General features: G+C 35.4%; 1 protein-coding gene and 5 long non-coding RNA genes across 6 annotated transcripts; all 6 read right to left on the bottom strand.

Moving 5' to 3' along the window:
• Window positions 1–964: 964 nt before the first annotated feature.
• LOC100888725 lies at window positions 965–7,832 on the bottom strand. The gene is made up of 9 exons (XM_030979975.1): window positions 7,788–7,832; window positions 6,387–6,500; window positions 5,772–5,885; window positions 5,315–5,439; window positions 4,746–4,980; window positions 3,368–3,514; window positions 2,095–2,384; window positions 1,581–1,637; window positions 965–1,032 (listed from the first exon to the last, which is right to left on the bottom strand). Exons 4-9 carry the CDS (start codon window positions 5,315–5,317, stop codon window positions 976–978), a joined length of 789 nt encoding a protein of 262 aa, XP_030835835.1. The 5' UTR covers window positions 5,318–5,439; window positions 5,772–5,885; window positions 6,387–6,500; window positions 7,788–7,832; the 3' UTR covers window positions 965–975.
• Window positions 7,833–11,602: 3,770 nt separating this feature from the next.
• Window positions 11,603–14,458, bottom strand: LOC115921874. The gene is made up of 3 exons (XR_004063139.1): window positions 14,423–14,458; window positions 12,497–12,610; window positions 11,603–11,649 (listed from the first exon to the last, which is right to left on the bottom strand). It is a non-coding gene; the product is annotated as an uncharacterized LOC115921874 (long non-coding RNA).
• A 271-nt stretch (window positions 14,459–14,729) lies between these two features.
• LOC115921873 lies at window positions 14,730–16,138 on the bottom strand. The gene is made up of 3 exons (XR_004063137.1): window positions 16,106–16,138; window positions 15,624–15,737; window positions 14,730–14,776 (listed from the first exon to the last, which is right to left on the bottom strand). It is a non-coding gene; the product is annotated as an uncharacterized LOC115921873 (long non-coding RNA).
• A 3,886-nt stretch (window positions 16,139–20,024) lies between these two features.
• LOC115921787 lies at window positions 20,025–20,940 on the bottom strand. The gene is made up of 4 exons (XR_004063114.1): window positions 20,920–20,940; window positions 20,440–20,553; window positions 20,198–20,311; window positions 20,025–20,071 (listed from the first exon to the last, which is right to left on the bottom strand). It is a non-coding gene; the product is annotated as an uncharacterized LOC115921787 (long non-coding RNA).
• A 46-nt stretch (window positions 20,941–20,986) lies between these two features.
• Window positions 20,987–21,513, bottom strand: LOC115921786. The gene is made up of 3 exons (XR_004063113.1): window positions 21,403–21,513; window positions 21,161–21,274; window positions 20,987–21,033 (listed from the first exon to the last, which is right to left on the bottom strand). It is a non-coding gene; the product is annotated as an uncharacterized LOC115921786 (long non-coding RNA).
• A 918-nt stretch (window positions 21,514–22,431) lies between these two features.
• Window positions 22,432–22,956, bottom strand: LOC115921785. The gene is made up of 3 exons (XR_004063112.1): window positions 22,846–22,956; window positions 22,605–22,718; window positions 22,432–22,478 (listed from the first exon to the last, which is right to left on the bottom strand). It is a non-coding gene; the product is annotated as an uncharacterized LOC115921785 (long non-coding RNA).
• Between the last annotated feature and the right edge of the window lie 466 nt (window positions 22,957–23,422).

Raw genomic sequence — 23,422 nt, 5'->3', positions numbered from 1 at the left:
GGTTGTATAAGATTGCCACTCTACTATCCAACCATCATGCCTTTACTAAAAAAAATCAAACTTGTTTGCCGTTGATACAAAATATGTTCCCGGTTCCCTAAAAAGCAGACAATAGAACTTTAATGAATAAATATCAAGATCCAGTTCTGTTTTACATGAATAATGTCTTACAATTTGTCTAAAGACATTTTTTATAGGTGAAATTAAACTTGAGATCGAGCATCAAAATTAACATTATATACATTTCTTGTATAACACCACATTAGATGACAAAAAAATACTTTAAAAATTGTGTTCCTTAAAAGATTCCGACTTTACGTAGATCTCTTCAAAAACTTACATAATATAGATCGTTTTACCGTTATCATCATACTACGATACGTTACAATAGAGAGGGGGGAGAGAGAGAGAGAAGTGGGAAAAGCATGAGGCCAAGGGGGTGAGGGGGAAAGAAAAAGAGAAAGGAGACAGGGGGAGGAGAGTATAAAACAAATATATTTTAGATAGCCCTTAAACGATTTTTAAAATCACAAATATCACACCGGCATGGATCACAGCAGCTAAATAGAAAATTAAATCAATAACCTGAAATTAAAAACGCATTTTATAAAACTTTACAAATCGGTGGACACGCAGACTTTTTCCTTTTCCCTGATGAGATCGTTTCCAAAATAATCTTCGTAGAGGTTGGACGCTGAAGGAGGCGGAGAAGGAGGAGGGGGGGGGGGGAGGGGGGGGGTGTACAACTAGTCGTCTTAATTCCTTAATCCTGTATGCAAATGTACTATTGTTGTCAGCAAATTACACATTTTAGCACCAATGTCGGCAAATGGGAAGAAACTTGTCAATATTTCTATCTTCTGAGGATGTTTCATTTTAGGGTTGACCTATTAGGGGTTTACCTGCTGGAAAGTTTGGGAAAACTAGTAATCATATTTGGTTTGACCCCCCCCCCCCCCCCCCCGCCACCATCATTTAGAATAATCCATCGGCACGTCTGTCTGCATGATTCCAGGAGTGTTTGCCATGAGCCTGTAATAATGCAGAAAAGGGGAGGAGAAAACATTGGTCAAAAGGATGTTGTTGATGGTGCAATAATAGCTCACCGCCTTTTTTGTAACGGTTTCAAGGGATTGACATAAGAGTATAATCATCAATGACCAACAATTCTGATCATTAGTCATGGATTTCTTCTAATATAGTAGAATGAGAATAGACATTGATTAATTTGTAAGGCTCAAGAGAGATAAGAAGGCACATGGATCCCCTAATGCTACCCAAAATTATGCATAAAAATGGATCCCTTATCGCTACCACATGCCCACTGTTGTGTAGAGACATTGATATAGTATGATAACGAAACAAACTGTTCTTGTCTTACATACAGAGGGACATTGTGCACAGTGGAGATTAATAACAACAAATTAATAACAAATTAACAAAAATCGAATATCTAGACTTCTACAGAAGGCCCATCATATCTGCCCGCAGCTTTTGGCAGGATTAGTGGTTTGATCGCAGAAATAAACAAAATAAGAACTATAATATCAGTTGAGGCCTGTGATAAAATTCTAGCTTACCGAGCCATTCTTTCCTGTCGCTAGGTAGCCTCGAATAAATCCATCATTATCGTGCGCCTAAGAACAGGAAAGAATAGTTTGACAAATTATGAATGATGGCGTAACATTCTCTCATAATTCGGAACATCTCTTCAAAATTATACAGTTTAAATGGAGCAGAGTGAATTTCAGCTACGCAAACTATATATTTTCTTTGATAGTAATTACATAACACATTGTGTAACAAATCTGAGGAGGTATTAATTGAGAGAGAAAGAGATAGAGAGAGAGAGAGAGAGAGAGAGAGAGAGAGAGAGAGAGAGAGAAAAGGGAGAGAAAGTGAAATACGCCTCTCATAGCGATATATTTCGTCATCATTCTTAATTATGTAACAGTTTTACCGATGCACGATTGGGTAATTTCCCAAGGTTTACATAATTATAGATCAGTTTTAAATTTTTATTTTTGTGAGTAGCAAGTGGCTGCATTGTTGTCTTGGCATGGATTTACTAGCATGAATCGAGACTATACTCACTCGAGAGTAGTAAGGCCCCTCATCATAGCCTGATTTCGAGCCCATCTCCATATCGGGGCGGTGATCGCCCATCGAATCACGATCTCTGTAGTGTCCGTAGTCGATTGGCCGCCTGGCTTCTCTCATCGTACCCAGCTTGTTAGGCGACTCCACTGCCAGTCTTCGTCGATACATGATACGACGCATCGCAACGAGAGAGCAGACGGAGAGGATGACGATCAACATGACGACGATGACACTACCAACAGCCAGACCGACTATGGCTCCATCGCTTAGACCGTAAGCTACAACTGTCAATAAACGTATATTTGACAAGTTCGATACACTTGAATTAATATTCTATCTAATTTATTGGAAAGATTGTCTACATGATTTACTAGGTGATAAAAATTCATTACAGATTTCAAGAGTAGACATTTAATAGTCAGATGGCTGGTTCAGTGTACATGTTCCATTTTTCAGGTGACTTTCTAGAAAGTAGAGCTAATAGCCCCAACAGTCGTGCTAGCTTAATTTGTTCAATGATTTCTTTAGATAATAATAATACAATTAATTAATGATATCTTAAAAATCATCTTCTTGGCACTTTATCAATTATTTCTGATGTCTGATGTGTCTATGCTTTTCCACTCAAATCGATTATATACCTGTTTTTGTATTTATATAGCCATACCACGCCTAAAGTCCCTACATTTCCATGATTTCTGAGAAATATTACCTCACTTGACTTTTCCAAAAAACATCTGAAAACAAACCTCGTAAAATATTTTGTTGTTCTTAAATTAAGAGACAGGGCCTTGTATTCTCTAGAAAAGGCGCTAAATAAATCCAACAATTATTATTGTTATTATTATTGTTATCATTATCATAATTATAATTATTATTATCATTATCATAATTATAATTATTATTATCATTATTATTTGTATTATCAATATTATTACTAATATCATCATTATAACATTTCACCAAAAATTCTGCATGAACTGTTATTTACTAGGATTGAGCATCTCTCTTTTATAGTACAGTCAAACCTGTCTACAGCGACCGCCCAAGGGAAACAAAAAGTGTGCTTGTTGTAGACAGGTTCCTTTAGTACATGTTTCAATGAGAAACCATTTTCAAGGGAAACAAAAAATGTGCTTGTTGTAGACAGGTTCCTTTAGTACATGTTTCAATGAGAAACCATTTTCAAGGGAAACAAAAATGTGCTTGTTGTGGACAGGTGGTCTTTGTATACAGGTGGTCACTAAAGCAGGTTTGACTGTATTACCTTCACACTGAGTGCCTGCTTCTGATCCTGTAGTGCTTGTATCCGTATACCCATGAAGACAGGTACAGTCGTAACTACCGTCAGTGTTTGTACACTCTGCATTCTGGCTACAGTCATTCAAGGTACTGTTAGAACACTCGTCCTTATCTGGAAATAAAAGAAAGAATTCTGTTAAAAAAAAACTTTTTGTGGGTTGATCTTTTAGTCAAAAAGATTCAAAATGTAGATAAATTAATACAAGTCTGAAACACTTTCTATTCAAGCCTGCACTACCAAACAAAACTAAACAACAACAACAACAACAACAGAAACGTGCTATACATATATATTTGTGGAAACACACACCATCCATATAGGTGATTTATATTTTCTTTGGTTTTCCTGTTTCTTTCTTTGTCCCTTTCTCTCTCTCTCACTGTCTCCATGTTGTTTTTTCTCTTGTCACATATTTGTAAGTTGGATATGAAGTAAAGTCGTTTTTGAAAATGGCCTGTATCCGACGATGACTATGGGTACATTCTATGTCCTTGTTATTATTTCTGACCTATCCCTTAAACCGGTCGCGTCTTATTTTTTCGTACCACGGCGAGCCCAGATTGAGCCCGCGAGGGGAACCTGCGCGTGCGCACTCGCGAAGGAAACCAGCGCATGCGCACGTGGAATCCGGTAGGGTGGCTAATAGGGTAATAGTAATTATACAATTCATTCTTTCATCAACTCATCGTTAGCTCAATAGCTAAAGACAGCGTGATACTAATAGAACTGTGGACTTGACGTGAGGTTCAAATCTCAGTTTATTGAGTATTTTTGCCTTTATAAATAGTGAGGCAAAGCAATAAATAATCAAAGTCCAATTGTTTGTGACCTCTTTGCAAGCTTTCCTAGCTTGTTCTGTATGAAAATGAGTACATACTGGAATCTTGGCTCGCCGTGGTACGAAAATATAAGACGCAAACCGGTCTGTGATAATACTGTATACTGCCCTCTCCGCATAATCGCGTAAGGCTGGATAAGACCCCTTTTTTTTACCCAATTAACAGGATTAATCAATTAAATGGGAAGTTTCTATGACATGAAGAAGAGTTTTTTGTTCTTATCCTACCCCATTAACAGAAGTAGCCTATCCTCTATATGTTACCCTATTACGTGGAGTCTAATGTATTGCATTATTGTCATATTGTATATTCTGTTGCATTTTTTCATTTCATCGTCTTTTTTCATTCATATTTGTAACTTTCTCATAAATCTGTAATTTTCTATGAATCTCTATAGGCTATGTGCATTTTATCTGTTTGAATTATTGTAATTTTAATTAAATTATGAAAATTAATTGTATTGAGCTGAATTATCGTAACCAATAAGGGTGAACGAGTCTTACCTGAAGCGACCGTTCTCGAGTCATCTACTGTAATACCATATGTAGTATTACCATTGGATATACCATCTGTGAATACCTCAGCTACTTCTCCTGGTGTAGGCGTTTGTACCGACGTAGCATTGTCTGGGTCAATAAACATGGCGTCTGTATCGACTTCAAGACTTCCAAGTCGCCAGGAATTTATGACGATGCCGTAGAAGAGATTGCCATATCGACGCCGGTAGATACCATACAACTGTGGGTCAATAAAGAATGACAAAGCAAACGTACATAAACGTGGTAAATGTAAGAGAAAACAATAATGATAATAATAATTTTGGTGAATAGTAGGCTTGCGGTTGCACCATGTGAGAGAGAGGGAGGATTGGGAAGTCCTGAAAAGGACTCTCGATAATATTTTTTCTTGAGTGTGTGTAGTCCTGAAAAGGTAGCAGCAACTCTCGTCTTTTAACGTCTTTTGGTATGACGCGGCCGGGGTTCGAACCCATGACCTCCCGGTTGTGAGGCGGACGCTCTACTGACTGAGCCAACACACAGGTTGTATATTTGTAATATTTATGACATCTTACCATGAGCACAATGCGTTGTCTGATGGCTAAGGCGGTTGGTGATTCAGGATTATTAATGATGTCATCGAAAGATGTGATATCGTCAATGATCACGATAGCGATGAAGATCGATATAGTACGAGGTCCTTCAATGAAAAAAAGACAAACAGGCGAGGAATTTTAAGCCAAGTCTTAGTTCCCGTAGATGCCATATTTATTATGTCATCATTATAACGAGATTAAGATAAGGTAATCATTGACATTTTTGTACCTGTTTCTGTCATCAGCTATACTTTTATGTTAAAACAAAATAATCATACGTTTATTTAACAAACAAATGTTAAATTTACATTTTTCTTTCTCATAACTGTCGCAAAATATGTATACAACTGAGATTTATAAAATCCCAGGTGGAATTCCCTCTATCTCACCCGATAAAAATTGATTGAAAAAAAAAATGATGACATGATTGACTTACTTCTACATCGCCCGTTAGGCCGTCTAACAAGATTTCCACTGCATTCACATGTGTTTGTTTCAGGATTACATGTTTCACTCGTAGCACATTCCGTTACACTGCATACAGACTTAGCTGTTTCCATAGCAACCATGCGACATCATTAACACGATGAAGAAAGTAGGAAAGAAAGATAAAAAGCTTTTTATTAAAAACATTTAATGTCCATGATAGAACGGACGTTCTGCGGAAGTGGAATTGGAAGTTCAAATCCTAGCTTGGCACTAACGTCCTTTGGCAGACATTTATCCACATTTGCCACTCTTAACCCGGAAGTTAATGTGTACCCGATATGCCAAAACGCTACATATTTTGGCCGCTCGGCTTTGCCGGACAGGGGTAATGATATAGAGCGCCATGCAGGAGCGTCACGACGTGACGGCCGCCGAAAGGAGCTTCCATTATTGGCCTAGAAATTCATGTCTGATCTCGAACCTCAGGAATAAGTTCGAAATATCATTACATTCTTCTTAAACTTACATCTAGTTTTACAAATTTCGTCTTACTTTTATGTTTATTGCGATCTTGTAAAAGATGACTTAAAAGCCTTGAATATGTAAGGTCATCTACACTCACCAACTTCACAGTTTGACCCTTCATGCGTGTTTGGGCACTGACATAAGTAAACAGAGTTACTCGAAGAACATGTTCCTCCATTTTGACAGGGTGCTGCATCGCAGGGGTCAATCTCTGGAGAAAAAAAAAGAGAACAAGAAAGATACGTTGGACAAAAACATAATGAGCTAAAACAGAACAGAGACAGACAGAGAGGGAGAGAGAGGGAGAAAGCGTATGAGAAAAAGAGAGAGAAAGAGAGAGACAAACAGGCAGACAGGAGGTAGTTTAGCTTTAAAATTATCAGTCACTTAAAATGTAAGTAAAATAAAGTGAAAAATATTTAGTACAGTATGTATCCCCAAGGACAGATAAAATAAACTAGAAATACAGAAGAAAGGCGGACAAGCAGAGAGAAGGAGAAAAACCAGACTGACTAGAGCCAACTTTCTTTTTCTCCTGCACATCAATAGATTTTTGGTTTTAAACAAACCGGTATAATATTACGGTTGCAACATACACTTTTATTTAATTAACTCTCAGATTGCCTCAAACTGTAAACATATTTCAATCCGTTGTGTCATTAGTTCATTAGTGTTTATTTTTTTAATACAAATTTATGCCCTTCCCAATTATTTGATTTGGGTCTTTTTCTCCAATTTAATGTGCAATATCAATTCGAAATCACACATATTGTTATTTAAATACTCATTCTAATTTCATTGAACAACTTTCTCGATCTAGATGAATGCTGTCATTACATTTATATTAAAGGGGAAAACGGAATAGAAACTGTTAATTTGACTTTTACGGTTTAATTTCATTTCATCCAATACGCATTTTGTTATGCTTAATTTCATTTTTTGCAATAGAAATGTTTGTATAGCAATTGTTAAATACTTTCTCAACTCTTTCGCTCAAACAATTTCCTTTTTTCTTCTCCATTCTCTCCTTTCAACATGAAAGTGTATTATTACATTAAACTTGTAACTTTGTTTTGCAATTTGGATGTCATGTTACCAATGCTAAATAATTTCTGCAAAGGTTGACTTACAATATGTATTTTAGTTTTGTATATGTTTAAATCTCTCTATATTTTAACTTGTTTGTAAATTGAACATTTTCAGCCTGCGAGCTGCTTGTTTGATGTGATTTTTCAATAAACCAAACCAATTCAATTCAATGTTCTTATCAAAAAATAAAGGTAAAGTAAAATACTGAAGAAAAAGAATCATGCAATTAAACTAAATACGGGAGGGGAAAAAAGGCTGCAGAAACGATTTTAATGTACTGGGAAAAAATGAATGGGAACATTTTTATCAAAATCAAAAGTTAACAAAATTGAAAGTAATATTTCAAATGAAATATGCGTTAAAAGATTGATATCAAATAAATTGGAAAAACTTCGACATAATATGTTACCTGTTTCACAGTTTGTTCCCTGGTGGGTGCTAGGACATCCACAAGTTCGAGTACTATCAACAAAAGTGCAGGTTCCTCCATTCTGACATGGTGTTACATCACAAAGGTCAATCTCTGAAGAAAAAAAGAGATGAAAAGTAGAGAGAATAAGTCGCATATACACGTATTTTAATTTGAATTTAACTATTTGTTAAAAGCATGATACAAAATGAATGGGAAAAACGTTGACATATAAGTTACCTGTTTCACAGTTTACTCCCTGGTGGGTGCTAGGACATCCACAAGTTCGAGTACTATCAACAAAAGTGCAGGTTCCTCCATTCTGACATGGTGTTTCTACACAAAGGTCAATCTCTGAAGAAAAAAAGTGATAAAAAGTAGATAGAATGAGTCGCATATACACGTGTTTTAAATAAAATTTTAAGTTTTTGTTGAAAGCTTGATACAAAATGAATTGGAAAAACGTTGACTTATAGGTTACCTGTTTCACAGTTTTCTCCCTGGTGGGTGCTAGGACATCCACAAGTTCGAGTACTATCAACAAAAGTGCAGGTTCCTCCATTCTGACATGGTGTTAAAAGCTTGATACAAAATGAATGGGAAAAACGTTGACATATAAGTTACCTGTTTCACAGTTTTCTCCCTGGTGGGTGCTAGGACATGCACAAGTTCGAGTACTATCAACAAAAGTGCAGGTTCCTCCATTCTGACATGGTGTTACATCACAAAGGTCAATCTCTGAAGAAAAAAAGTGATGAAAAGTAGAGAGAATAAGTCGCATATACACGTATTTTAATTTGAATTAAACTATTTGTTGAAAGCTTGATACAAAATGAATGGGAAAAACGTTTACATATCAGTTACCTGTTTCACAGTTTTCTCCCTGGTGGGTGCTAGGACATCCACAAGTTCGAGTACTATCAACAAAAGTGCAGGTTCCTCCATTCTGACATGGTGTTTCTACACAAAGGTCAATCTCTGAAGAAAAAAAGAGATGAAAAGTAGAGAGAATAAGTCGCATATACACGTATTTTAAATTGAATTTAACTATTTGTTGAAAGCTTGATACAACATGAATGGGAAAAACGTTTACATATAAGTTACCTGTTTCACAGTTTTCTCCCTGGTGGGTGCTAGGACATCCACAAGTTCGAGTACTATCAACAAAAGTGCAGGTTCCTCCATTCTGACATAGTGTTTCTACACAAAGGTCAATCTCTGAAGAAAAAAAGAGATGAAAATTAGAGAGAATAAGTCATATATACACGTATTTTAATTTGAATTTAACTATTTGTTGAAAGCTTGATACAAAATGAATTGGAAAAACGTTTACATATAAGTTACTTGTTTCACAGTTTTCTCCCTGGTGGGTGCTAGGACATGCACAAGTTCGAGTACTATCAACAAAAGTGCATGTTCCTCCATTCTGACATGGTGTTACATCACAAAGGTCAATCTCTGAAGAAAAAAAGTGATGAAAAGTAGAAAGAATGAGCCGCAAATACACGTATTTTAAATCGAATTTTAAGTTTTTGTTGAAAGTTTGATACAAAATAATTTAGAAAAACGTTTACATATAAGTTACCTGTTTCACAGTTTACTCCCTGGTGGGTGCTAGGACATGCACAAGTTCGAGTACTATCAACAAAAGTGCAGGTTCCTCCATTCTGACATGGTGTTTCTACACAAAGGTCAATCTCTGAAGAAAAAAAAGGGATGAAAAGTAAATAGAATGAGTCGTATATACACGTGTTTTAAAACGAATTTAACTTTCTTTTGAAAGCTTGATACAAAATGAATTGGAAAAACGTTGAAATATAAGTTACCTGTTTCACAGTTTACTCCCTGGTGGGTGCTAGGACATGCACAAGTTCGAGAACTATCAACAAAAGTGCAGGTTCCTCCATTCTGACAGGGTGTTTCTACACAAAGGTCAATCTCTGAAGAAAAAAAGAGATGAAAAGTAGAGAGAATAAGTCGCATATACACGTATTTTAATTTGAATTTAACTATTTGTTGAAAGCTTGATACAACATGAATGGGAAAAACGTTTACATATAAGTTACTTGTTTCACAGTTTACTCCCTGGTGGGTGCTAGGACATCCACAAGTTCGAGTACTATCAACAAAAGTGCAGGTTCCTCCATTCTGACATGGTGTTACATCACAAAGGTCAATCTCTGAAGAAAAAAAGTGATAAAAAGTAGATAGAATGAGACGCAAATACACGTATTTTAAATCGAATTTATGTTTTTGTTGAAAGTTTGATACAAAATGAATTAGAAAAACGTTTACATATAAGTTACCTGTTTCACAGTTTACTCCCTGGTGGGTGCTAGGACATCCACAAGTTCGAGTACTATCAACAAAAGTGCAGGTTCCTCCATTCTGACATGGTGTTTCTACACAAAGGTCAATCTCTGAAGAAAAAAAGTGATGAAAAGTAGATAGAATGAGACGCAAATACACGTGTTTTAAAACGAATTTAACTTTCTTTTGAAAGCTTGATACAAAATGAATTGGAAAAACGTTGAAATATAAGTTACCTGTTTCACAGTTTACTCCCTGGTGGGTGCTAGGACATCCACAAGTTCGAGTACTATCAACAAAAGTGCAGGTTCCTCCATTCTGACATGGTGTTTCTACACAAAGGTCAATCTCTGAAGAAAAAAAGTGATGAAAAGTAGATAGAATGAGACGCAAATACACGTGTTTTAAAACGAATTTAACTTTCTTTTGAAAGCTTGATACAAAATGAATTGGAAAAACGTTTACATATAAGTTACCTGTTTCACAGTTTACTCCCTGGTGGGTGCTAGGACATCCACAAGTTCGAGTACTATCAACAAAAGTGCAGGTTCCTCCATTCTGACATGGTGTTTCTACACAAAGGTCAATCTCTGAAGAAAAAAAGTGATGAAAAGTAGATAGAATGAGACGCAAATACACGTGTTTTAAAACGAATTTAACTTTCTTTTGAAAGCTTGATACAAAATGAATGGGAAAAACGTTGAAATATAAGTTACCTGTTTCACAGTTTACTCCCTGGTGGGTGATAGGACATGCACAAGTTCGAGTACTATCAACAAAAGTGCAGGTTCCTCCATTCTGACATGGTGTTTCTACACAAGGGTCAATCGCTGAAGAAAAAAAAGAGATGAAAAGTAGATAGAATGAGACGCAAATACACGTATTTTAAATCGAATTTTAAGTTTTTGTTGAAAGTTTGATACAAAATGAATTAGAAAAACGTTTACATATAAGTTACCTGTTTCACAGTTTACTCCCTGGTGGGTGCTAGGACATCCACAAGTTCGAGTACTATCAACAAAAGTGCAGGTTCCTCCATTCTGACATGGTGTGTCTACACAAAGGTCAATCTCTGAAGAAAAAAAGAGATGAAAAGTAGAGAGAATAAGTCGCATATACACGTATTTTAATTTGAATTTAACTATTTGTTGAAAGCTTGATACAACATGAATGGGAAAAACGTTTACATATAAGTTACCTGTTTCACAGTTTTCTCCCTGGTGGGTGCTAGGACATCCACAAGTTCGAGTACTATCAACAAAAGTGCAGGTTCCTCCATTCTGACATGGTGTTTCTACACAAAGGTCAATCTCTGAAGAAAAAAAGAGATGAAAAGTAGAGAGAATAAGTCATATATACACGTATTTTAATTTGAATTTAACTATTTGTTGAAAGCTTGATACAAAATGAATTGGAAAAACGTTTACATATAAGTTACTTGTTTCACAGTTTTCTCCCTGGTGGGTGCTAGGACATGCACAAGTTCGAGTACTATCAACAAAAGTGCAGGTTCCTCCATTCTGACATGGTGTTACATCACAAAGGTCAATCTCTGAAGAAAAAAAGTGATGAAAAGTAGATAGAATATGCCGCAAATACACGTATTTTAAATCGAATTTTAAGTTTTTGTTGAAAGTTTGATACAAAATGAATTAGAAAAACGTTTACATATAAGTTACCTGTTTCACAGTTTACTCCCTGGTGGGTGCTAGGACATCTACAAGTTCGAGTACTATCAACAAAAGTGCAGGTTCCTCCATTCTGACATGGTGTTTCTACACAAAGGTCAATCTCTGAAGAAAAAAAGAATTGAAAAGTAAATAGAATGAGTCGCATATACACGTGTTTTAAAACGAATTTAACTTTCTTTTGAAAGCTTGATACAAAATGAATTGGAAAAAAATTGAAATATAGGTTACCTGTTTCACAGTTCACTCCCTGGTGGGTGCTAGGACATGCACAAGTTCGAGAACTATCAACAACAGTGCAGGTTCCTCCATTCTGACATGGTGTTTCTACACAAAGGTCAATCTCTGAAGAAAAAAAGAGATGAAGAGTAGAGAGAATAAGTCGCATATACACGTATTTTAATTTGAATTTAACTATTTGTTGAAAGCTTGATACAACATGAATGGGAAAAACGTTAACATATAAGTTACCTGTTTCACAGTTTACTCCCTGGTGGGTGCTAGGACATCCACAAGTTCGAGTACTATCAACAAAAGTGCAGGTTCCTCCATTCTGACATGGTGTTTCTACACAAAGGTCAATCTCTGAAGAAAAAAAGAGATGCAAAGTAGAGAGAATAAGTCATATATACACGTATTTTAATTTGAATTTAACTATTTGTTGAAAGCTTGATACAAAATGAATTGGAAAAACATTTACATATAAGTTACTTGTTTTACAGTTTTCTCCCTGGTGGGTGCTAGGACATGCACAAGTTCGAGTACTATCAACAAAAGTGCAGGTTCCTCCATTCTGACATGGTGTTACATCACAAAGGTCAATCTCTGAAGAAAAAAAGTGATGAAAAGTAGATAGAATGAGCCGCAAATACACGTATTTTAAATCGAATTTTAAGTTTTTGTTGAAAGTTTGATACAAAATGAATTAGAAAAACGTTTACATATAAGTTACCTGTTTCACAGTTTACTCCCTGGTGGGTGCTAGGACATCCACAAGTTCGAGTACTATCAACAAAAGTGCAGGTTCCTCCATTCTGACATGGTGTTTCTACACAAAGGTCAATCTCTGAAGAAAAAAAAGAGATGAAAAGTAGAGAGAATAAGTCATATATACACGTATTTTAATTTGAATTTAACTATTTGTTGAAAGCTTGATACAACATGAATGGGAAAAACGTTTACATATAAGTTACCTGTTTCACAGTTTTCTCCCTGGTGGGTGCTAGGACATCCACAAGTTCGAGTACTATCAACAAAAGTGCAGGTTCCTCCATTCTGACATGGTGTTTCTACACAAAGGTCAATCTCTGAAGAAAAAAAGTGATAAAAAGTAGATAGAATGAGTCGCATATACACGTGTTTTAAAACGAATTTAACTTTCTTTTGAAAGCTTGATACAAAATGAATTGGAAAAACATTGAAATATAAGTTACCTGTTTCACAGTTTACTCCCTGGTGGGTGCTAGGACATGCACAAGTTCGAGTACTATCAACAAAAGTGCAGGTTCCTCCATTCTGACATGGTGTTTCTACACAAAGGTCAATCTCTGAAGAAAAAAAAGAGATGAAAAGTAAATAGAATGAGTCGCATATACACGTGTTTTAAAACGAATTTAACTTTCTTTTGAAAGCTTGATACAAAATGAATTGGAAAAACGTTGAAATATAAGTTACCTGTTTCACAGTTCACTCCCTGGTGGGTGCTAGGACATGCACAAGTTCGAGAACTATCAACAAAAGTGCAGGTTCCTCCATTCTGACATGGTGTTTCTACACAAAAGTCAATCTCTGAAGAAAAAAAGAGATGAAGAGTAGAGAGAATAAGTCGCATATACACGTATTTTAATTTGAATTTAACTATTTGTTGAAAGCTTGATACAACATGAATGGGAAAAACGTTTACATATAAGTTACCTGTTTCACAGTTTACTCCCTGGTGGGTGCTAGGACATCCACAAGTTCGAGTACTATCAACAAAAGTGCAGGTTCCTCCATTCTGACATGGTGTTTCTACACAAAGGTCAATCTCTGAAGAAAAAAAGAGATGAAAAGTGGAGAGAATAAGTCATATATACACGTATTTTAATTTGAATTTAACTATTTGTTGAAAGCTTGATACAAAAATGAATTGGAAAAACGTTTACATATAAGTTACTTGTTTTACAGTTTTCTCCCTGGTGGGTGATAGGACATGCACAAGTTCGAGTACTATCAACAAAAGTGCAGGTTCCTCCATTCTGACATGGTGTTTCTACACAAGGGTCAATCGCTGAAGAAAAAAAAGAGATGAAAAGTAGATAGAATGAGACGCAAATACACGTATTTTAAATCGAATTTTAAGTTTTTGTTGAAAGTTTGATACAAAATGAATTAGAAAAACGTTTACATATAAGTTACCTGTTTCACAGTTTACTCCCTGGTGGGTGCTAGGACATCCACAAGTTCGAGTACTATCAACAAAAGTGCAGGTTCCTCCATTCTGACATGGTGTGTCTACACAAAGGTCAATCTCTGAAGAAAAAAAGAGATGAAAAGTAGAGAGAATAAGTCGCATATACACGTATTTTAATTTGAATTTAACTATTTGTTGAAAGCTTGATACAACATGAATGGGAAAAACGTTTACATATAAGTTACCTGTTTCACAGTTTTCTCCCTGGTGGGTGCTAGGACATCCACAAGTTCGAGTACTATCAACAAAAGTGCAGGTTCCTCCATTCTGACATGGTGTTTCTACACAAAGGTCAATCTCTGAAGAAAAAAAGAGATGAAAAGTAGAGAGAATAAGTCATATATACACGTATTTTAATTTGAATTTAACTATTTGTTGAAAGCTTGATACAAAATGAATTGGAAAAACGTTTACATATAAGTTACTTGTTTCACAGTTTTCTCCCTGGTGGGTGCTAGGACATGCACAAGTTCGAGTACTATCAACAAAAGTGCAGGTTCCTCCATTCTGACATGGTGTTACATCACAAAGGTCAATCTCTGAAGAAAAAAAGTGATGAAAAGTAGATAGAATATGCCGCAAATACACGTATTTTAAATCGAATTTTAAGTTTTTGTTGAAAGTTTGATACAAAATGAATTAGAAAAACGTTTACATATAAGTTACCTGTTTCACAGTTTACTCCCTGGTGGGTGCTAGGACATCTACAAGTTCGAGTACTATCAACAAAAGTGCAGGTTCCTCCATTCTGACATGGTGTTTCTACACAAAGGTCAATCTCTGAAGAAAAAAAGAATTGAAAAGTAAATAGAATGAGTCGCATATACACGTGTTTTAAAACGAATTTAACTTTCTTTTGAAAGCTTGATACAAAATGAATTGGAAAAAAATTGAAATATAAGTTACCTGTTTCACAGTTCACTCCCTGGTGGGTGCTAGGACATGCACAAGTTCGAGAACTATCAACAACAGTGCAGGTTCCTCCATTCTGACATGGTGTTTCTACACAAAGGTCAATCTCTGAAGAAAAAAAGAGATGAAGAGTAGAGAGAATAAGTCGCATATACACGTATTTTAATTTGAATTTAACTATTTGTTGAAAGCTTGATACAACATGAATGGGAAAAACGTTAACATATAAGTTACCTGTTTCACAGTTTACTCCCTGGTGGGTGCTAGGACATCCACAAGTTCGAGTACTATCAACAAAAGTGCAGGTTCCTCCATTCTGACATGGTGTTTCTACACAAAGGTCAATCTCTGAAGAAAAAAAGAGATGAAAAGTAGAGAGAATAAGTCATATATACACGTATTTTAATTTGAATTTAACTATTTGTTGAAAGCTTGATACAAAATGAATTGGAAAAACATTTACATATAAGTTACTTGTTTTACAGTTTTCTCCCTGGTGGGTGCTAGGACATGCACAAGTTCGAGTACTATCAACAAAAGTGCAGGTTCCTCCATTCTGACATGGTGTTACATCACAAAGGTCAATCTCTGAAGAAAAAAAGTGATGAAAAGTAGATAGAATGAGCCGCAAATACACGTATTTTAAATCGAATTTTAAGTTTTTGTTGAAAGTTTGATACAAAATGAATTAGAAAAACGTTTACATATAAGTTACCTGTTTCACAGTTTACTCCCTGGTGGGTGCTAGGACATCCACAAGTTCGAGTACTATCAACAAAAGTGCAGGTTCCTCCATTCTGACATGGTGTTTCTACACAAAGGTCAATCTCTGAAGAAAAAAAAGAGATGAAAAGTAGAGAGAATAAGTCATATATACACGTATTTTAATTTGAATTTAACTATTTGTTGAAAGCTTGATACAACATGAATGGGAAAAACGTTTACATATAAGTTACCTGTTTCACAGTTTTCTCCCTGGTGGGTGCTAGGACATCCACAAGTTCGAGTACTATCAACAAAAGTGCAGGTTCCTCCATTCTGACATGGTGTTTCTACACAAAGGTCAATCTCTGAAGAAAAAAAGTGATAAAAAGTAGATAGAATGAGTCGCATATACACGTGTTTTAAAACGAATTTAACTTTCTTTTGAAAGCTTGATACAAAATGAATTGGAAAAACATTGAAATATAAGTTACCTGTTTCACAGTTTACTCCCTGGTGGGTGCTAGGACAAGCACAAGTTCGAGTACTATCAACAAAAGTGCAGGTTCCTCCATTCTGACATGGTGTTTCTACACAAAGGTCAATCTCTGAAGAAAAAAAAGAGATGAAAAGTAAATAGAATGAGTCGCATATACACGTGTTTTAAAACGAATTTAACTTTCTTTTGAAAGCTTGATACAAAATGAATTGGAAAAACGTTGAAATATAAGTTACCTGTTTCACAGTTCACTCCCTGGTGGGTGCTAGGACATGCACAAGTTCGAGAACTATCAACAAAAGTGCAGGTTCCTCCATTCTGACATGGTGTTTCTACACAAAAGTCAATCTCTGAAGAAAAAAAGAGATGAAGAGTAGAGAGAATAAGTCGCATATACACGTATTTTAATTTGAATTTAACTATTTGTTGAAAGCTTGATACAACATGAATGGGAAAAACGTTTACATATAAGTTACCTGTTTCACAGTTTACTCCCTGGTGGGTGCTAGGACATCCACAAGTTCGAGTACTATCAACAAAAGTGCAGGTTCCTCCATTCTGACATGGTGTTTCTACACAAAGGTCAATCTCTGAAGAAAAAAAGAGATGAAAAGTGGAGAGAATAAGTCATATATACACGTATTTTAATTTGAATTTAACTATTTGTTGAAAGCTTGATACAAAAATGAATTGGAAAAACGTTTACATATAAGTTACTTGTTTTACAGTTTTCTCCCTGGTGGGTGCTAGGACATGCACAAGTTCGAGTACTATCAACAAAAGTGCAGGTTCCTCCATTCTGACATGGTGTTACATCACAAAGGTCAATCTCTAAAGAAAAAAAGTGATGAAAAGTAGATAGAATGAGCCGCAAATACACGTATTTTAAATCGAATTTTAAGTTTTTGTTGAAAGTTTGATACAAAATGAATTAGAAAAACGTTTACATATAAGTAACCTGTTTCACAGTTTACTCCCTGGTGGGTGCTAGGACATCCACAAGTTCGAGTACTATCAACAAAAGTGCAGGTTCCTCCATTCTGACATGGTGTTTCTACACAAAGGTCAATCTCTGAAGAAAAAAAAGAGATGAAAAGTAGAGAGAATAAGTCATATATACACGTATTTTAATTTGAATTTAACTATTTGTTGAAAGCTTGATACAACATGAATGGGAAAAACGTTTACATATAAGTTACCTGTTTCACAGTTTTCTCCCTGGTGGGTGCTAGGACATCCACAAGTTCGAGTACTATCAACAAAAGTGCAGGTTCCTCCATTCTGACATGGTGTTTCTACACAAAGGTCAATCTCTGAAGAAAAAAAGTGATAAAAAGTAGATAGAATGAGTCGCATATACACGTGTTTTAAAACGAATTTAACTTTCTTTTGAAAGCTTGATACAAAATGAATTGGAAAAACGTTGAAATATAAGTTACCTGTTTCACAGTTCACTCCCTGGTGGGTGCTAGGACATGCACAAGTTCGAGAACTATCAACAAAAGTGCAGGTTCCTCCATTCTGACATGGTGTTTCTACACAAAGGTCAATCTCTGAAGAAAAAAAAGAGATGAAAAGTAGATAGAATGAGACGCAAATACACGTATTTTAAATCGAATTTTAAGTTTTTGTTGAAAGTTTGATACAACATGAATTAGAAAAACGTTTACATATAAGTTACCTGTTTCACAGTTTTCTCCCTGGTGGGTGCTAGGACATCCACAAGTTCGAGTACTATCAACAAAAGTGCAGGTTCCTCCATTCTGACATGGTGTTTCTACACAAAGGTCAATCTCTGAAGAAAAAAAGAGATGAAAAGTAGAGAGAATAAGTCATATATACACGTATTTTAATTTGAATTTAACTATTTGTTGAAAGCTTGATACAAAATGAATTGGAAAAACGTTTACATATAAGTTACTTGTTTTACAGTTTTCTCCCTGGTGGGTGCTAGGACATGCACAAGTTCGAGTACTATCAACAAAAGTGCAGGTTCCTCCATTCTGACATGGTGTTACATCACAAAGGTCAATCTCTGAAGAAAAAAAGTGATGAAAAGTAGATAGAATGAGCCGCAAATACACGTATTTTAAATCGAATTTTAAGTTTTTGTTGAAAGTTTGATACAAAATGAATTAGAAAAACGTTTACATATAAGTTACCTGTTTCACAGTTTACTCCCTGGTGGGTGCTAGGACATCCACAAGTTCGAGTACTATCAACAAAAGTGCAGGTTCCTCCATTCTGACATGGTGTTTCTACACAAAGGTCAATCTCTGAAGAAAAAAAAGAGATGAAAAGTAGAGAGAATAAGTCATATATACACGTATTTTAATTTGAATTTAACTATTTGTTGAAAGCTTGATACAACATGAATGGGAAAAACGTTTACATATAAGTTACCTGTTTCACAGTTTTCTCCCTGGTGGGTGCTAGGACATCCACAAGTTCGAGTACTATCAACAAAAGTGCAGGTTCCTCCATTCTGACATGGTGTTTCTACACAAAGGTCAATCTCTGAAGAAAAAAAGAAATGAAAAGTAGAGAGAATAAGTCATATATACACGTATTTTAATTTGAATTTAACTATTTGTTGAAAGTTTGATACAAAATGAATTAGAAAAACGTTTACATATAAGTTACCTGTTTCACAGTTTACTCCCTGGTGGGTGCTAGGACATGCACAAGTTCGAGTACTATCAACAAAAGTGCAGGTTCCTCCATTCTGACATGGTGTTTCTACACAAAGGTCAATCTCTGAAGAAAAAAAAGAGATGAAAAGTAAATAGAATGAGTCGCATATACACGTGTTTTAAAACGAATTTAACTTTCTTTTGAAAGCTTGATACAAAATGAATTGGAAAAACGTTGAAATATAAGTTACCTGTTTCACAGTTTACTCCCTGGTGGGTGCTAGGACATGCACAAGTTCGAGAACTATCAACAAAAGTGCAGGTTCCTCCATTCTGACATGGTGTTTCTACACAAAGGTCAATCTCTGAAGAAAAAAAAGAGATGAAAAGTAGATAGAATGAGACGCAAATACACGTATTTTAAATCGAATTTTAAGTTTTTGTTGAAAGTTTGATACAACATGAATTAGAAAAACGTTTACATATAAGTTACCTGTTTCACAGTTTTCTCCCTGGTGGGTGCTAGGACATCCACAAGTTCGAGTACTATCAACAAAACTGCAGGTTCCTCCATTCTGACATGGTGTTTCTACACAAAGGTCAATCTCTGAAGAAAAAAAGAGATGAAAAGTAGAGAGAATAAGTCGCATATACACGTATTTTAATTTGAATTTAACTATTTGTTGAAAGCTTGATACAACATGAATGGGAAAAACGTTTACATATAAGTTACCTGTTTCACAGTTTACTCCCTGGTGGGTGCTAGGACATGCACAAGTTCGAGTACTATCAACAAAAGTGCAGGTTCCTCCATTCTGACATGGTGTTTCTACACAAAGGTCAATCTCTGAAGAAAAAAAGAGATGAAAAGTAGATAGAATGAGACGCAAATACACGTATTTTAAATCGAATTTTAAGTTTTTGTTGAAAGCTTGATACAAAATGAATTGGAAAAACGTTTACATATAAGTTACCTGTTTCACAGTTTACTCCCTGGTGGGTGCTAGGACATGCACAAGTTCGAGTACTATCAACAAAAGTGCAGGTTCCTCCATTCTGACATGGTGTTTCTACACAAAGGTCAATCTCTGAAGAAAAAAAGTGATGAAAAGTAGATAGAATGAGACGCAAATACACGTGTTTTAAAACGAATTTAACTTTCTTTTGAAAGCTTGATACAAAATGAATTGGAAAAACGTTGAAATATAAGTTACCTGTTTCACAGTTTACTCCCTGATGGGTGCTAGGACATGCACAAGTTCGAGTACTATCAACAAAAGTGCAGGTTCCTCCATTCTGACATGGTGTTTCTACACAAAGGTCAATCTCTGAAGAAAAAAAAGAGATGAAAAGTAGATAGAATGAGACGCAAATACACGTATTTTAAATCGAATTTTAAGTTTTTGTTGAAAGTTTGATACAACATGAATTAGAAAAACGTTTACATATAAGTTACCTGTTTCACAGTTTACTCCCTGGTGGGTGCTAGGACATCCACAACTTCGAGTACTATCAACAAAAGTGCAGGTTCCTCCATTCTGACATGGTGTTTCTACACAAAGGTCAATCTCTGAAGAAAAAAAGAGATGAAAAGTAGAGAGAATAAGTCGCATATACACGTATTTTAATTTGAATTTAACTATTTGTTGAAAGCTTGATACAACATGAATGGGAAAAACGTTTACATATAAGTTACCTGTTTCACAGTTTTCTCCCTGGTGGGTGCTAGGACATCCACAAGTTCGAGTACTATCAACAAAAGTGCATGTTCCTCCATTCTGACATGGTGTTTCTACACAAAGGTCAATCTCTGAAGAAAAAAAGAGATGAAAAGTAGAGAGAATAAGTCATATATACACGTATTTTAATTTGAATTTAACTATTTGTTGAAAGTTTGATACAAAATGAATTAGAAAAACGTTTACATATAAGTTACCTGTTTCACAGTTTACTCCCTGGTGGGTGCTAGGACATGCACAAGTTCGAGTACTATCAACAAAAGTGCAGGTTCCTCCATTCTGACATGGTGTTTCTACACAAAGGTCAATCTCTGAAGAAAAAAAAGAGATGAAAAGTAAATAGAATGAGTCGCATATACACGTGTTTTAAAACGAATTTAACTTTCTTTTGAAAGCTTGATACAAAATGAATTGGAAAAACGTTGAAATATAAGTTACCTGTTTCACAGTTTACTCCCTGGTGGGTGCTAGGGCATGCACAAGTTCGAGTACTATCAACAAAAGTGCAGGTTCCTCCATTCTGACATGGTGTTTCTACACAAAGGTCAATCTCTGAAGAAAAAAAAGAGATGAAAAGTACATATAATGAGACGCAAATACACGTATTTTAAATCGAATTTTAAGTTTTTGTTGAAAGTTTGATACAACATGAATTAGAAAAACGTTTACATATAAGTTACCTGTTTCACAGTTTACTCCCTGGTGGGTGCTAGGACATGCACAAGTTCGAGAACTATCAACAAAAGTGCAGGTTCCTCCATTCTGACATGGTGTTTCTACACAAAGGTCAATCTCTGAAGAAAAAAAAGAGATGAAAAGTAAATAGAATGAGACGCATATACACGTGTTTTAAAACGAATTTAACTTTCTTTTGAAAGCTTGATACAAAATGAATTGGAAAAACGTTGAAATATAAGTTACCTGTTTCACAGTTCACTCCCTGGTGGGTGCTAGGACATGCACAAGTTCGAGAACTATCAAAAAAAGTGCAGGTTCCTCCATTCTGACATGGTGTTTCTACACAAAGGTCAATCTCTGAAGAAAAAAAGAGATGAAGAGTAGAGAGAATAAGTCGCATATACACGTATTTTAATTTGAATTTAACTATTTGTTGAAAGCTTGATACAACATGAATGGGAAAAACGTTTACATATAAGTTACCTGTTTCACAGTTTACTCCCTGGTGGGTGCTAGGACATCCACAAGTTCGAGTACTATCAACAAAAGTGCAGGTTCCTCCATTCTGACATGGTGTTTCTACACAAAGGTCAATCTCTGAAGAAAAAAAGAGATGAAAAGTAGAGAGAATAAGTCATATATACACGTATTTTAATTTGAATTTAACTATTTGTTGAAAGCTTGATACAAAATGAATTGGAAAAACGTTTACATATAAGTTACTTGTTTTACAGTTTTCTCCCTGGTGGGTGCTAGGACATGCACAAGTTCGAGTACTATCAACAAAAGTGCAGGTTCCTCCATTCTGACATGGTGTTACATCACAAAGGTCAATCTCTGAAGAAAAAAAGTGATGAAAAGTAGATAGAATGAGCCGCAAATACACGTATTTTAAATCGAATTTTAAGTTTTTGTTGAAAGTTTGATACAAAATGAATTAGAAAAACGTTTACATATAAGTTACCTGTTTCACAGTTTACTCCCTGGTGGGTGCTAGGACATCCACAAGTTCGAGTACTATCAACAAAAGTGCAGGTTCCTCCATTCTGACATGGTGTTTCTACACAAAGGTCAATCTCTGAAGAAAAAAAGAGATGAAAAGTAGATAGAATGAGTCGCATATACACGTGTTTTAAAACGAATTTAACTTTCTTTTGAAAGCTTGATACAAAATGAATTGGAAAAACGTTGAAATATAAGTTACCTGTTTCACAGTTTACTCCCTGGTGGGTGCTAGGACATGCACAAGTTCGAGAACTATCAACAAAAGTGCAGGTTCCTCCATTCTGACATGGTGTTTCTACACAAAGGTCAATCTCTGAAGAAAAAAAAGAGATGAAAAGTAAATAGAATGAGTCGCATATACACGTGTTTTAAAACGAATTTAACTTTCTTTTGAAAGCTTGATACAAAATGAATTGGAAAAACGTTGAAATATAAGTTACCTGTTTCACAGTTCACTCCCTGGTGGGTGCTAGGACATGCACAAGTTCGAGAACTATCAACAAAAGTGCAGGTTCCTCCATTCTGACATGGTGTTTCTACACAAAGGTCAATCTCTGAAGAAAAAAAAGAGATGAAAAGTAGATAGAATGAGACGCAAATACACGTATTTTAAATCGAATTTTAAGTTTTTGTTGAAAGTTTGATACAACATGAATTAGAAAAACGTTTACATATAAGTTACCTGTTTCACAGTTTTCTCCCTGGTGGGTGCTAGGACATCCACAAGTTCGAGTACTATCAACAAAAGTGCAGGTTCCTCCATTCTGACATGGTGTTTCTACACAAAGGTCAATCTCTGAAGAAAAAAAGAGATGAAAAGTAGAGAGAATAAGTCATATATACACGTATTTTAATTTGAATTTAACTATTTGTTGAAAGCTTGATACAAAATGAATTGGAAAAACGTTTACATATAAGTTACTTGTTTTACAGTTTTCTCCCTGGTGGGTGCTAGGACATGCACAAGTTCGAGTACTATCAACAAAAGTGCAGGTTCCTCCATTCTGACATGGTGTT

The sequence above is a fragment of the Strongylocentrotus purpuratus genome, unplaced genomic scaffold (genome assembly GCF_000002235.5).
Source record: "Strongylocentrotus purpuratus isolate Spur 01 unplaced genomic scaffold, Spur_5.0 spur5_scaffold_10, whole genome shotgun sequence".
NCBI classification, from domain to species: domain Eukaryota; kingdom Metazoa; phylum Echinodermata; class Echinoidea; order Camarodonta; family Strongylocentrotidae; genus Strongylocentrotus; species Strongylocentrotus purpuratus.
The sequence above is the reverse complement of the archived record's forward strand: the minus strand, read 5'-3'. Positions and strand labels throughout refer to the sequence as shown.